This window comes from Neolamprologus brichardi, chromosome 5, assembly GCF_056152115.1.
Source record: "Neolamprologus brichardi isolate AB-2024 chromosome 5, ASM5615211v1, whole genome shotgun sequence".
Classification (NCBI taxonomy): Eukaryota; Metazoa; Chordata; class Actinopteri; order Cichliformes; family Cichlidae; genus Neolamprologus; species Neolamprologus brichardi.
The window spans coordinates 29,207,598-29,223,972 of record NC_142108.1 but is presented as its reverse complement, the minus strand read 5'-3'; the positions used below and the strand labels follow the sequence as shown (position 1 = coordinate 29,223,972).

Genomic DNA, 16,375 nt, shown 5'->3' with positions numbered 1-16,375 from the left:
AACAAGAGAAAAGAAAAAACTGTAATGCTGTAAATCTTTGCAGACAGTATGGACGGGCCTCTGGCTCAGAAATGAGACAAAAAGCACACGCTCCTGAGTACATTTGTATCCTTATTTTTCTCTCCTGACAAAAGTGACATTTTAAACCAAACTGTCTCCTCCAGCATAGACAATAAGCCATTTGGTTCCGAGCATTGTAAAAGTCTTGACATACACCTACACACATGCAGCCATCCACACGTGTGAGGAGACAAGCAAGCACTCACATACTGTATCTGTCTTCCCTGAAGTTATGTCAGTATAATTCAGCACCTAAGAGACAGTCTTTCTGTAAGATTCTCGACAGCTGGTATGTGCAGCACAGATGCAGAGCATGCCAATAATCTGTTGAGATCCTTTTTTATTCTCCTAGACTAGCTGAAGACAGATTTAGAACAGCACCACTTGGTCCACATGAATGAACCTGTCTCCCTGAATACGCTATTTGGTTTTTTTATTTTTTATTTATTTTTTTGTCCCCATGAAGCGAGTCTGTGGTGGTAGGCGCTTTCTCACATTATTTCATCTCTTTTCAGTTCTGGGAATTGAAATGTAAAAAGTGTAACATCTGGTGATTGCTGGTTTTCATTCTGGCACAGCGGGGACAACAGAATAATGTGAAGATGAAATTAGACGAGGAAAAAGAGATATCTAGGACTGGTGGAGCTCTTTTTGCATTTATGCTCTTGCTGCTCTGGCAAAAAGCAGTCAATTAAAACCCTGCATTGATGTGAGGATTATGCTATTAGTTGAGACCAGCATTCTCATTAGCTGCTGTGCAACTGTTAGACAGAACTATGTGGTGAGAGAGAGCAGGAGAATTTATCTGCTATAGTCTGATGACCATTAGTTTGCTTTGCTGTCTTTAGTAAATCTGTCTTGTCATTTTTCTTTTACTTGGAGTGTGGCCCAATAATTGTGTTTCTAAGCTCTGGAATTTTCCATCATCTGGTTGCTCACAGAGCTTTAAGTTTACCCATAGTTTAACCTCAAGTGTCAGTTTATCCCTATAATAACCTTGGGGGGGGAAAAAGTGTGAAGTTGTGGTGGGACAACCAATTCCCACAGAGTGGTGGAGAGTTTTTATTTTAAGCACACACATTTACAGACATGCCAGTGTTAAGGACTTAATGTCTTGCAATGAAACCACGTCCTAAAAAAAGAGACGATAATGACAGTCTATAAAACCGTGGATGTTAAGGAAGGTAGGCATCTTTTCAAGGACTACAGTCCAGTTTCCAGGTCCATTTTGCTTTTTGAAAATATTTATCATTGGTTGCACTAAAACTACCATTTTTTTAATCGAAAGTGCAACATTAATTAGATTTAGTAAATTAAGAGCAGCAAAAAAAAAAACAAAACACAGAGTTTAACTTCTTTTGACCCCATTTATCTATTAGAAATAGTTAGTAGCACTAATATTCAATTAAAAAACTGCAAGCTCTCATCTTGATCACTTGACTGTGTTAATTTGGTTGTTACGTACTATGTATAGGGATTAATAATTACTAGGCACTTATTTGTATAAGTGAGTTCACTTCATTGTGCTTAACTATCTTCCAGATTTACATAATTACAACAATTTAAATTCATTCAGTGGAACACTTGGAACTGATTTATGTGTATATTCAACCACAGGGTAATTGTCAGTAGCTGCATGTTGTTACATTTTCTGTAGGGTGCCACTCAGATGCATAAACTAGGTGGTGACAGCTGTGTATACTGATTTGATCATCAAGTGTGCACTACAATTAACCTACCATATCCAGACTAACACTTGCAGCAACCGGGCACACCCCGCCCCACCCATTCTCCCAACACACACACACACACACCATTCTTCTTTTCCTTTTCTTTCTTTTTTCCACTAACTCAAGCTCTCATACACACACACACACACACACACACACACACACACACACACACACATGCACACGACAGGCCTAAGGCTCCCTTCTGTACTGCAAACAGTGTTTTATGAGAAAATGGAAACTCAATCAGACATTATCATATGATTAAGAATGGGAATTAAGATTCAAGGAGAAGTCAAGCTAATTTGAAGTGGGTTTTGATTGTACTAATTATATAATCTTCTCAACTCCCACATTTATATTTTTGCCCATTAAGAAAAATGTCTTGAGAGTGTGTTGTGGTGTTATATTTCTGGATGTATCTAGCTGACACTGGCTTAAGAAAGAAAACGATAGTACTACATTTGCAATTTTGTCACAAGCATGTAGTTTTCATTTGCTGAGGTGTGTCTCTTTCACTTCATTATCAGATAGTGAGTACCTAGAGACAAACCTAGCATCTTTGGTGCCATTTTTATGTCACTCACTGGCATACAAAAGTGTTTTTTCAGGTAGCGGATGCATTTTAAGTTAACAAAACCCTTCAGCACACAGCTACTAAACTACTTTCTGGTTCCTACTGGGAGATGTCTTTGTCTTGTCTGCTAAAGGCTAACAAGGGTGCATTAAGTGTTTTGTCTATGGATTCTTGGAAATCAACACCAGTCTCTTATGGAAAAATCAACACATTGGCAGGATTTTAGCAGCAGCTGCAGTCCTCTGTCAATATCCACAAGGGAGCACCGAATACTACACACTGCTATGTGTTTAGTAGCATCTTGGCACAACACAAATTTCTTGTAGTTACACATAAGCCTGAATTTTAGGTTTCAGTTACATGTGTGCAACCTGGGCCGTTATGAACATTCTGGTTAAACTAAAACGTTACCTCATCTCTTTCATGTGGTAAATAAAGCAAAGAAAAATGCCTGTGGAAAAAAAGACACATACAGTCGGAGCAGTCTAAGAAGCTGTTGTTTCACTGCCAGTTGTCGGCTTCCCTCAAACACTATAGTTATAGTGAGATAATATAATGCAAATGCAAATGCACATTTCTGCCACAGCTCTTTACACAACTTTTATTTTCTGTATCATTCTTTTGTAGATAACCACACAATGGCATCCCAAACATCAGTGAGCATTCGGATACTTGATGTGAATGACAATCCACCTGAACTGGCCACACCATATGAAGCCTCGATATGCGAAGATGCCAAGCCAGGTCAGGTATGTTTTCTTCATAAAACACAGACTCAAATAATTTCATTTAGACTGTGATCTCAGAAATGTAATCTTTGTATTTTTGATGTAAAAAAAATCCTTTAAAAATTACTATTGCTCTTTGTTGAGCAAGAAGCTAAAGAGTGCTAGTCAAGTAGTTTTCACTATAACATGTTAAAGGTGAGGACCTTTGAAAACTGTACCAAAACACTGTGCCACAGCACACACATATTTTATTAGCATCCGAATAGAAAAAAATTGCCACAATGTAATATTATCTGTTTCTTTAATCTGAAACATCAATATTACTGCAAAACAGCACACAACCTACTTAAGGCACTTTTGACAGTCATTTTTGACATGAATGGCCACAATACTCAATGAGAAGTTAGGTCCGTTGTTACACCCAACAATACATGAGATTTCTGTTTTTAATTTTTTTTTATACTTTTTTAGAGGGGGTTGTGTTTAGTTATTAGTCCTCATTCACTCCACTAAATAACCAAAGCCAAAGTATTTTTAAGCAGAGGAAGTATTTGGCTCAAAATGTATGAAGATTTGATTATGATACCAGCATATTTAATTCTGTGGTTTTGTTTGATTTAGACTAAATTACTTAGTCACAAATATCAGCTTGCTTTCAGGCATATTTGTAAATTAGAAGCTTTTTCTATTTCATATTTTGGTTAGTTTACATCATAAATGAAGTCAGGGGACACATGCAGCATAAATGATCATGGATGTGAAACATCCATTTTGGATATATTGTAATGATTCACAATATTGAATATTATGTATGAAGAGTATACAGTGTCTTTGGAAGCGGCAGATAGAATGAAAAATGGTCACCAAAATTGAAACATTACACAAATATTCAAACAAATGTTTGATAAATGAACAAGGTTTTTGCATTCCTCTGATTCCATGTAATGTATCATTTGGTAGTGACTTCTGTATTCTTTTGTTTAGTATTGTTTTTGCTTAGTATTATTGCTTTCACTTTTCTACTGATAACCCTGTGGTGCAGTGGGCAATATGAAGAACAGGGAGTAAGTCTCTGAGGTAAAGTCTGAAGAAACTGGACTTATCAAAAGTGTGATTAAATTGTTTTTTTTAAAAAAACTGCCCTCGTGCACTTGACAGTGGAACAGCCCTCGTGGTCTTAGCAGGAATGCATCTCAAAGTCTATGTGAGATGCATTCCTGCTCTGTGTGTGTGTGTGTGTGTGTGCGTGCATTAAAATGTTTTTGTACCTAGATTACAAACCAGCCTATTTATTCTATTTATTGTCTTGTAATTCCTGATTATTTCCATATTTTTGCACAGCTCCACACTATGATCTGTTTGACACTTAACACCAAAGGCTTTAGACTCAGCTCTAGGGCAAAGGCACAAATTCCTCCACGGGTCCTGTGTCAGAAAGTAAATTTCTTTCCAAAGTATTTATTTATTTGCTATGAATTAAAACATTATTATAAAATAATTACAGATTATGATACTGGATATCTATCCCAGAAATGTATTTGATTGGATTGATTCAGTCATATTGTTCCGCCTGCCAAGAAGTCTTTTAAAACTTCCTTCTTTAAAATGTCACTTAACAGGCTCTTCATGAGAGAGACGTCTTTCCTTCATGACAAAACCTTGATAGAATTTTAATTCTACTTATAATGTTTGCCCATAATTCTGATATGCTTCAGTTATGCCTTTTTCAGGTGTTTCTTTTCTTCTTATTTAATTAAGACGGGATCTGTCTGTTGAAAGTTGTTTCATTGTGGGAAAGAAAGTGGTTTCTGATATTTGATTTAATAGCATCTTATAATCCAATCAGGGCTAAAACGGCAAATAGTGCACTGTTTAAATAAAATTTAATTCAAAGAATTTCAGTCACTTCACCCATTCATTCATTAATTAATTTTCTAAATGGAAAACATATAAGCCCTGCGATAAAACATTAATGCCCAACAATCAAACAGTGGGAGTCTGTGCGGAAATCAAGACAAAGGCACTGATGTGGCTATTTTCAATCCAATAGAAGTCCAGGTCTTTCCACTGATCACCATTAAAAATGGACAAAGTCATTAGGGTGTTATATTCACCTTACATAGCCAACAGGCCCCGAGCTGAGTTAGAGCCAATTATCGTGTGCAGAGCAAAGGAATAATTAAAACAGCAAGGCTTTAAAGTGGGGCCTCCATGCTGGAAGCTGCATTTACATGTGTAATGAGGCTCAGGCCTCTCCTCCCCTTGATCCACAGACTCTTAACCACTTATAGCCCCCCTGTGTCTCTGCAGTACCACCAGTCTGTGCCTTTCTAGAACGTTGTCTGGTCTGATCTCCCTCACTCCCACCTCACTCCGTCTCCCATCTGTGAGAGCCCACATTAACCTTCAGCTCCTAATCACATAGAGATGATTAGTCTTCCAGCTAAAAAGATCATCGCTGGCTCCCAGCATTGTAAAAGAAAAGGTTTTTTAATGTTCTCATTAGAGAGAAAGGCAGTGAAATATTTCACATTGTAATTACAAACTAAAAGTACATGCACAAGACTGTGCTGTCTATCCATCCGTCTCTTGTTTCATTTTATTTATTTATTTTTACTATCATCCTGTGAGGTTGGCAAATGGCAGGAACATCTGTTCCTTTTCTTCCGTTTTCATTTTTTGTGTTTTCTCTACAGAGTCTCTTTCAATTTTGTTATGGGACGTTGAGTAGGCTGTAAGGATTGAAATTAATTGTTTAAAGCATTTTCAGCCTCACATTCATGCTCAAGGGTAACCAATGGGATGACGTGCAGGAAACAATTTGACCCCCTTTGTAATTTCCATGGATAATATAAAAATGGTTTCCTGTAGACACTGTGAGTCCCTACATATTAAAACATAGAGCAAGTGGTCTAAAAAACAATTTTGTTTTTGGATGTTTTATGATAAGAGTTCAAATTTAAAGTATTTTTTCACAGATGAGTGCTTTTTTAATTTGTTTATTTGCTATTGTTTTCACATTTTAGATCAGAAGTGTCAAGGAGACACAGACAGTTGGTCCACAACCAACCTGTTAACGTGTCCAATTCAGCCGCTGGATGGCTTTGCAAAGTGTCATTAAATTACTTATGTTACGTCCAACGTGGCAGATGTGTGGAGTTGTAGATTAGGACCCAAGATGCAGCTTGTGACGAGAGTGAACTTCATTTAGTAAGGAGGATGAAAAACAAACAGAAACGGCGAGGCGAGAATAAACTTACATTGGAACAACTAACAAAACAAACCTAAAACCAAACCCAGAGATGTAGGGAGACACGGAGAGACAACGGAGGGAGATACGCAGGAAGATGGAGGGGAACAACACAGACGAACCAGCAACTACTAAGACAGAAGACACGACTTAAACACACTCAGAGAAACACAGGGAGATTACACACAGGTGGGGGACACAGCTGGGAGTGATTAACATGACGAGAGCAGGGAGGCAAACTGAAAACACTCACATAAGACGCAGACCTTCACAATAAAACATACACGTAATGACACAACACACAAGCACAGACTCAGAGACGCGGACTAAACTAGAGATGGCACGATACCACTTTTTTATGTCTGATACCGATATCATAAATTTGGATATCTGCCAATACCGATATGAATCCGATATAGTGTGTTTTTTAATCAATAAAACGTTTTTTTTTATATCTTGCTGCATTTTGTATAAGTTTATACTCAAGTTTAAATAAATAACAACACTAAAGCTATTCTGTTATACCTGTATGTAAAAAATACACTGCGCCCAAAATATTTCATAGTTCAGCAAAACTGATCAATCTAATGAACTTAAACCTGCTCCATCCTCCCTATTCTGGTATTTGAAAGAGTACTTAGCAGAAATATTAAGCAAACTAACTAATAGGGTTGCAAACTCCCAGCAAAAAAAAATAGGGAACCACCCCCACCCCCCACCTCATGATGCTTAATCGATGTAATCAAATTTAATTTGATGCAGGGGGAAAAATGCACAGAAATAAATTATTTTTCAAGAATAATTAAATAGATTCAACATCTTTCTTCAACAGAATCACAGACTGCACAGATGGTATCTTCCCAAAGGAAAAAGTAGTATAGCTTACTAGGGTATATTAGACTTAACAGTTACTATATACAGTAATGGACTTCTATATATTTTACATCAGATTAAAACTTTGGGTGTAAGAGTCAGATAATTATTTCTTAAAAGCTCGACATTTTAAATGAGAATAAGAAAGAAAAGTACGTCTTTGTGCCCCCTTTTCCCTGTTCATGCCCTATCAGCCCCCCTGGCTAAACTTTGCTAGATCCGCCCCTGCACAGTTACCAGCCGTCAGCTACATAGAAAAAGATCCTGGTGTAGAAAGTAATATTAAATAAATTCTAACAACAGCTTATCAAGCTTAATAGTGCTGCTGTTGTTCAGCCGCTGGTTTCCTCTTTCTGGTGCAAAGTGGGCCAAAAACAAAGAAGAGAGACGGACTCGCGACAGAAAAGCCGATCAGCTGATCATTAAGCAGTTTCACGATTGAAGTAGCAGCAGGAGAGGGAGAGAGAGAGAGGCAGTCACTCCATATATCGGTTGTTAAGCTTAACGTGGGAATGCTTTACAAACATTCAGAGATGAACTTACACACTTGCTTTACTTCTCTCTGGGAAAACTTCCTCGGAGATGAAATGCTGGTTTGCTAGCAAGGCTACAAATACACACAGCCGCTCTATCACGTGATGCATACTGCTGCAACGTGCTAAGGTTATGAGCCGAGTTACGCCGTGTAGCAAGTTTTGTGAGGTGCTTTTTTGATATTTAATGGATTGGATTACATTTTTTATTTCTCGCCGATCCAGTAATTTGGGTCAGTATCGGACCGATACCGATACGTAATATCGGATCGATCCATCTCTAGACTAAACACAGAGACCTACTACACTAAGGGGATACACAAGCAGGGAAGACACCAAACAGAGGGAACACTACTAAACCCTAGAACCCCAAAGCAACAGTTGCTGTAATTTTGACAAACAAATAAATAAATAAACAGAATCCAAATTGTAGGGTTCTATTGAAGCAAAGTGTCGTTGCCTAATGTGCTTGAAATACTTTGATGTCTGCTGCTTCCCAAGATGCACTTATTTATTCAGCAAAATAAGCTGCCAAAAGAGGAGCCTAGAGGTATAAGCATGACTTGACAGATGTGTAAAATGCAATTCGATTTTGTTCCAGCTCCCGAGAATGTTGTTAATCAATTTAGAGACTTGGACAGGCCAGCAGCTTTCAGAAAGAGAAGTAATTAAACATTTATTACTTTCTCATGGAAAACAGAGATGTCAAACACAGTCGTGGTGTCATCTTTTGCCTAATGTATAAACATCTAGATTCAGATGATGTGCACTTCATCCACTTCCTCTGGAGTCTTTTAGTGGTAATCTGAGGTTAGATCGGGTTACTGTTGTTTTGTTCAGTGTCTACACTGTTTGTTTGTGTTTTTTAAAGCATCACTTCACAGGGAGAATTCATTAGAGCCCACATAACACCTGTTGTTGTGAAACTAAATCGACATCAAATAGTTTGAAACTTTTCACAGAGGAGTTTTCTATCCGTTTCAAGTTGTCTTTTCAAATCAGCTAAACCCACATGCGTGGCAAACTTTATATCGAGTGATTGATAGCAGGTCTTGAGTATTCATAATTAAAGTAATTTATTTAATACCTAAATCATTTAGGCATAGACTATGCCATCAATCAATCCTATTATCAATGAAATGTACAGTATTTGCTCTGTTTACCTTGTATTATACCGCTATGGTTGCCTGTCCCTGCACAGACACATGCTAAGAAAAATAAAGGCATGCATGCACACACCCACACACATGCTGTACACAGGCTGCACTGTCACACTCTTAATGTGTCAGATCAACCCCCGGTTTACTGCGCTAATGAAGAGCGTTTCATTGTCTCCTGTTGTGTGCTCTGTTATCACCCAGTCTCGTTCACAGAGTGTCAGCTCCTTGGCTCAGGTCTAGCTTTTGGTGGAACCACAGAGAAAATCAGATTTACCTAAGCCTTTTAACCGCGGTTGGGTTTGATCCTATTTAAGAGTTGGCAATACAACATATTTGTGTGTGTGTGTGTGTGTGTGTGTGTGTGTGTGTGTGTGTGTGTGTGTGTGGGGTGCGGTGTGCTTGAAGGGAATAAAAAATGGGTGAAAGTGGCAAAGCAGCTTTTGCTTGGAGACAGTTCACGCCAGGGCCGTGACACAAAAATTGTTAAATAGCTTCTCACCTTTCATTTACAGAGCCTTCCTTCGCATCCTTCTTATGCAGGTTGATGTTCAGAGATTAAAAGAGAGAAAAAAAACTTTCCATAAGCCTGAATTAAAGAGAAATACAGGGAAAACAACCACATACAAAATACAGGCTGGATTTACGGTTCTATCATGTAGAACACATGTGCACAACCTTGCCAAAAAGAAATGCATCCTTAATCCGTTTCCAGAGGATCAGTTCCAGGTACATCTCCACAGTAAATATAGTTGTATAGAATCTTTTTTAGTGGAGTGTACATTTTTTTAAAAAAAGACCTGGATAGAAAATGAAACAACAAAGGAAAAATGTTGCCTGACGAGGAAAAGTCGGCACACTGCTGTCAGTAATGTACAATAAGATGTAAGAAAGAAATAAGCACGTAATGTTGCTTCAAAACACATTGTACTTAGTTTGACATAAATTCAGTGGCGCTGTTAAGCTGTCCTTCACTGTTTTATTGTTTATTCAAATATGAATGCATCTAAAACACAAAATAAGGAATTAAAGTCCACAATCACAATTAGTGTAGACAGAGGAAACATAATACAATAAAATGCAAACGATGCAGGACACTGATGAGCCCTCAGTGACTATTTGTTAAACATTGCTAAATTCAATTAATTTCCTATAGTAAAAGATCCTGATGTCATTTAGAGATTTAAAAACTGCCTTTCTCTTTAAATTATTGTGTTGATTAATGACACCCTCCAATTATGATTTTGTTCCCACATCTTTGCATTTAGGATTTAACTGAAAGTGAGTTCATGTCTCAGAATGACTCTTAAGAGGCGACCTTTTTTGGGGCGACTGTGGCTCATGGGGTTGGGAAGCGCATCTGTAACCGGAAGGTCGCCGGTTCGATCCCCGGGCTCTCTGTCCTGGTCGTTGTGTCCTTGGGCAAGACACTTTACCCTACTGCCTACTGGTGTTGGCCAGAGGGGCCGATGGCGCGATATGGCAGCCTCGCTTCTGTCAGTCAACCATAGCTTGCCTCCACCAGTGTGTGAATGAATAGTGGCATTGTAAAGCGCTTTGGGTGCCTTGAAAAGCACTATATAAATCCAATCCATTATTATTAAGAGAAATTTAACGAAGGAAGTGCTGGCAATTTTCTGCCTAGAGCCCCAAACTCTCTCAGACTGCTGCTGTTCACCAGAGACACACATACTGTGTGTAGAGGTAATATATTCCCTAACCCTAAGAAAAACAACACTTAATATTGTTCACAGCAAGCAAGTTTAAAAAAGGGGTACTGTTTGCCCTCTAAAATATGTGACAAAAGATTGTCTTTACATAGTTACAGCGCAAGCACAGTGTCTACAGAATTCAAATGAAAACATTAAAAAAAATTGTAAAACTGTTTTTAACCGTCACAGGCTTTCAAAGTCTGAGTTAAACAGACTTGCATAACAGAACCATGCAAATCTATAAAATATAAAGGTTAAATTATCATAGCAAATAAACAAAGCCAATTTAGTAGCGTACAGATCACTATTCAACACCCAAATTATGAATGAGTCTTTATGGTCTTATGATGTGATCCGTTTTAACTACAATTGCCATTCGGGCCATGAATCACACAAAATAATACATACGTAACTTAATTTTATTGAGATTTTACAGGATTTCATTTACATTTAACATTTGCTATTCCTGGTCCGTGTCCTGATTTGGCAATTTTCCCCAGCGTTCAGCACCTCTCTAAATGGCACATGACTGTGTTCATGCGCCATCCCTCACCCACCTCGTGGTATTTATCTGATTAAATGCAAAGAGACAGATATCATATAGTGCAATGTGTGCAGAAAAAAGGCTGGTTGGAAAGCCAAATACTAAGTGTGGCCTGGGGTAACAGAGCCCTGTCAGCTCTGCCATGCTGTCTTACAGTTGGCTGAGTGGGTCAATGCGACAGATCGCCTCGGTTTGGCCAAAGTATTGCCAACCTCTAACCCTCGAGGACTCAGTTTGAAATAGCTAAATGCTAAGCCTGCACTCACATAGCACACATATGAGCACATTGTTCACTCACCTTATGGATATGCATAAAGGACTAAGACAAAAGCATGCAAGCACACATCAGATATAAAGGAGAAATTGGTAAAACAAGGCGTAAACCAGCAGAGACGAGAAAAAAACCCACAGGAAAATACAGACAGACTCATAGTTTTGCCAGTGCTTCACGAGTAGGAGACTGAATGAATCATCTATTCTACTTACCAAATGCCTCTTCCTTTTGTCTTTCAAATGTGAATGTTGAATCAGATGAACCAGCAGACTTGACAGACTGAATATTCACAGTTTCCTTTTTTCCCTCAAATTAACCTTGTCAGTGTTTACAGCATCAAGGTCTTTGTGCATTCAGTACAACTTTCTTTTCTTCAGGCAGAAAGTCTGGATGTCAGATGATATTTGTCACTGCATCTAAAACGTTAAATTAGCGTTTTTGTAACTAAACGAATAAAATGAACATACTTAATTTCTGTAATTTTTCTGGAGAGCTTAGCTTTTATTTGCAGGAACACAGGAGGACACTTGTCAGCATAATGTCATAATGATTGAGTTAAACCATTTAAATCAGACACTCAAAAAAGGCAGACAGTCAGTACTATAGTTTTTCTTTTGAGGGCAATTCTGATTTTTACCTCAAAACCTGGTAAGTGAATATATTTTAACAACACTATGTTAGGGAACACCTTGCTGGTAACAGATTGGGCTTTGTGCCTTCAGAACTGCCTTAATTTTCAGCAAGATGCTGGAAACATTCCTTAGACTTTGACATCATAGCATTACACAGTTGCAGTAAATTTGTCAGCGAATATCCATGATGCACATTTCCCATCTAAGGTGCTCTACTGGATTGAGATCTGGTAACTGTGGAGTCCATTTAAGTACTGTGAACTTGAATGGGAATGGATAAGAATTTAGTAATTCTGATTCTATTATTGACATCACTTACTGATTCGAGTCCTCATTGATTCACTTTGAGAATGACCACCATTGCTAAGCTGCATACGAAAGACATTACATTGATACAATGTTGTTGCATGTTTGTTGTGATCAGTGTTCGGATCTCTACTGAGAAAAAGTAATTATTACACACATTACACTGAATGCGTTTCCCTAAAAGTAATGCAGTATGTTAATTACACCAAGAAAAATTAATTCCTCCACTTTACCATCGCGGTGTTGTGCAATAAAAATAGAAGTTATGTCTATATGTGTATACTGCAATGTCATTTCCCTCCTCTGGCACACAACCTGAAATCGGATGGATAAACAAGCAGACTAGCAATTTCAAAAAATTGGACGCTGGGTGCCGGTTTTCTACAAGAACCAGTTCACGATTAATGCCAGTTAATATCACTTTTTATTTTTCGCATGTATCTTTTGACAGTCTAGTCTGGCCATGCAATGTGACTCAAGTTTTGCACAATGCATTGAGTCAGTTTAATTCTACGCTGGGCAACAGGAGAATGCTGTTCAGCACTCAGAATAATGGATGCATTTGAAAACGCACAACTGATGCTTGCAGTGAATTCCAGGCTTCAGAGATGAACCCAGCACTACACATTTTAAGTAGTTTGATGTTTATTTATTTATTTATTTTTTTCATTACCCTCCCCACTGCCATCATGATTTCTACTGTGAATGAGAAAGCCTCCTCTGCTTCACAACCTTCACCTTTCAGACACCTATAGTGTAGATGGGGTGTACTTTTGGGAAGTCTCCCCCTGTAGTTTTCCAGAGATGCAAGAGATTTAAGGGGGTCAGGAAAGGGGACTGCTAGATAGAAATCTAATTAGGTGATTGTGCTTGAGGGAGCTTCACTAGCTGCTCGATAAACTCCCACACACTCCTCTCTCATTTCTCTCCCTCACTTTACACTCTCTCCCTTGGCACTTAGTTTCCACTCACCCTGCGATGCTGCAAGAGAGTCCCCCCCACTGAGGGCACAGTCACAGAAAGCAGATCATGGCTCATTTACTACATCTTCACTGTTGTTCATATTCTTCAAATAGAGGAGTAGATGCATCCCCCGGTTGATTATAAAGTTATTGCTTATAGTGTCTTCTCTTTGCTCATTATTCTTTTACCTTCAGAGAGAAATAAAGTTGACAGTGCTTCAGAGAATGATGAGAAGAAACTATCATCCCGTTTTGGCATACAACACTGAACTGTATCTTTCATGTATCACTGTGTATGTGTGGTAGTTTTTGCTCTATGTCACTGTGTCTGTTATTGTGTGAGAAGACACACACGCATAAAGATGTTTATTGCCGGTCAAAATACTCTGTGAAATACAAATGTCTTTAAAAAAGGGGATGTTTGTCCCTTTTTGAATTTTGCTTGGCCTTTGCTCTTCTTTAGATTCTCATATTAAACGAATCGAAGTGTGATTATAGAAGAAATCAAAGATATAAAACAGCAGTGCAAACATTTGAGCAATGGTTTACAGTATTTTCATGAAATAATTTGCAATTTGCAGTCATATAACTCTGATGGAGACAACATGCCGACTGTGGCATGGATGTTTGTACCAACATTGGCAATGTGTGACATTCAAAGGGTGTAGGAAACTTTAGTCACGGTGCTCCAATCAAGAAAGCAAATGAGATGGCATTGCTCATTTTTCCACATCATTGTGGAAAAGAAGATATCAAAATATCTTGGGATTACATTAAACATCATTTACATTTAGAGTATGTATAAGGTTGGATCCTGGCATTATAGCTTAAGAGTTTTTTTGTTTGTTTCTTTTTTTTCTTAACTCTAGATCCGCGCATGACCCCATTTTCAGAGCACTTGTCTGAAGCACTTATTGTTGCTAGGTTACAAAACCGTCTTCTTCGATGTTAGATTGTAAATTACTAGTTTGTCAGTGACAGCTAGAATCAGTTTCTTCTTCTGGCACTCTGGACAGTATTGATATTGTAGGTCCCACCTCTTCTTGGTTTTGATTGGTTAGGGAGAAAGAAGTGACACTGATGAGTGCTGTCATGCTGAACTATATCCAAAATTGTTCTATTTTCAAACTGACAATACAAAACACTGTGTACTTTAGTGTTTTTTCACCAAATACAGCTACAGAAGATTTGTATCCTCTGATACTGTGCAAAAAAACTTTTGAATTTTCAATTCAATTTTGTTTATAAAGTCGGCTATATAAGTCGGCTAAAGGCGCTTTATATTGTAACAAAAAGACAATATAATAACACTGAGAAAAAAAGCATGCCCTGTGGGCATAGAACCTCATTCTACATGTCTAAGCTACCACACACATGCAAAGCCGCTCTTAATGCTTCTTGACATTAACTTGCAAAGCTGTATGTGACTCAGTATGATCTCACGTTAAACAGACTTGCCAGTGCCCTAGAAAGTCTGTGTTATGTCTGATTGTGTCTGAGTTAAAAACAGTAAAGGTAAATTGTTCTGGGAGTTTTATCTGGGCACTGCAGACCGTAACCAAGCACTCACATTGCTCAACCAAACTGTATTTCGAGTAGTGTGACCGTATCTGATATGGAGAGGCTCACGGTGTGTGGCGGACGTGAGAAAGGCGAACTGCAGACGTTATCCTGATATGATTCTCTTGACACTGTGTAAAAAATGTGGAATATAAAATGTGGGATTTGAGTCGTCTCATAATATGCTTTCATTTTTTAATCACATTTTATAAGTGCAGCCACTATTTCATAGTCCATGTGTTTCTGTAATTTGTGAGTGGAGATTTTGCACCACACTGAGGAAGAAGCAGTGATTTAGTCTGAAATCATGCTGTAGCATTTTGTAATTACAAAGTAAGGCATATTTTCCAAAACAGCCTCCCTGAGCTGTTAGTATGACTAAGCCTGTTCTGTGTTTGAGATGCAAACGTCAATCCTGAGACGCTGTTTATTGTGAAGGCACAATTGTGGCCCGGAAGTGTGCTCAGCAGTAGCTTAGTCACAGTAATGCATAGCCATCACTCAGGCTCGAAGAGTTCTGTGCAGTGCCATAAATGAGGCTGTCTCACAGACGGGCAAATTGAGCTTAAAATCACACAATGAAGCAGATGACTTTATATGTGAACCACATGGATTACATCTACAATAATATTGTTTGAATAATCAATTTACAGATGATGAATGAAGGACGCATTTTTGTAAAAGGATGAAAGGGAGACACTTTGTAAAAGATAAATGTAAAGGACAAGCAATTAGAGAAAAAGGTAATCACCGTGACAAACAGTGAGAACAGGCCAAAGAGGCATACGGGTGAAGAGAAAAGACAGAAGGGTTTAGTTCAATAAAAAACTCTTTAACATTTTTCTGCACCTGTATCTTGCATCTAAAAGAAGAGACTGTAACAGCTGAGTAATGGCTTGATACATTTCTCTTGATCTTATCTGATCCTGCGTGCTTTTCTGAAACCAGACAAAGGAATTACAACTGTCGAACACCTGCTTTAATCATTCTGAAAAATGCCTCACTTAAGAGTTCTGGAGGTTGTTTGTCGTGTGTGTCTCTACTGATTTTGAACTGTGTGTGTGTGTGTACATGTACCCGTCACCTAGTACAAGATAAAACTTGTCTGCCTTAACACCAAAAACAATATTACAAAAAATAACTCCACTATAAAGGCTAAAATGAATTTGCTGGTCTTTTTACAAGGTTCTACAAAAATTATAACAGTGGTGGACTTCGGGAGATATTGCCTGTTCCACATTCCTTTCTCAACCATCTACACTTTATATGTATATTTTTAATCATTTGTTTTATGCAATGATTTTCTGCCTAGACACTTTATCTCTGTCATATAATGCGGTGTTTTGCAACTAAGTGCAGAGTGTCGAGCATAAGTACTAAATCTTTAAAGAATGTAGATTAGGTCAGAGGGAAGCTGTGTTTGCAATCAGAATAATGCTGCTGATGACGACTGAAAAAAATGAGTATTTGGACATTT

General features: G+C 38.1%; 1 protein-coding gene across 3 annotated transcripts in view; it reads left to right on the top strand.

Annotated features, from left to right (window-relative positions):
• Positions 1–16,375, top strand: part of cdh22 (cadherin 22) — a 184,452-nt gene that overhangs the window by 155,654 nt on the left and 12,423 nt on the right. For all 3 annotated transcript variants that reach the window (XM_087840993.1, XM_006782772.2, XM_006782771.2), the window contains one exon: positions 2,995–3,116. In XM_087840993.1, coding sequence (XP_087697119.1) covers positions 2,995–3,116 — 122 coding nt within the window. The remainder of the gene's footprint in view (positions 1–2,994; positions 3,117–16,375) is intronic.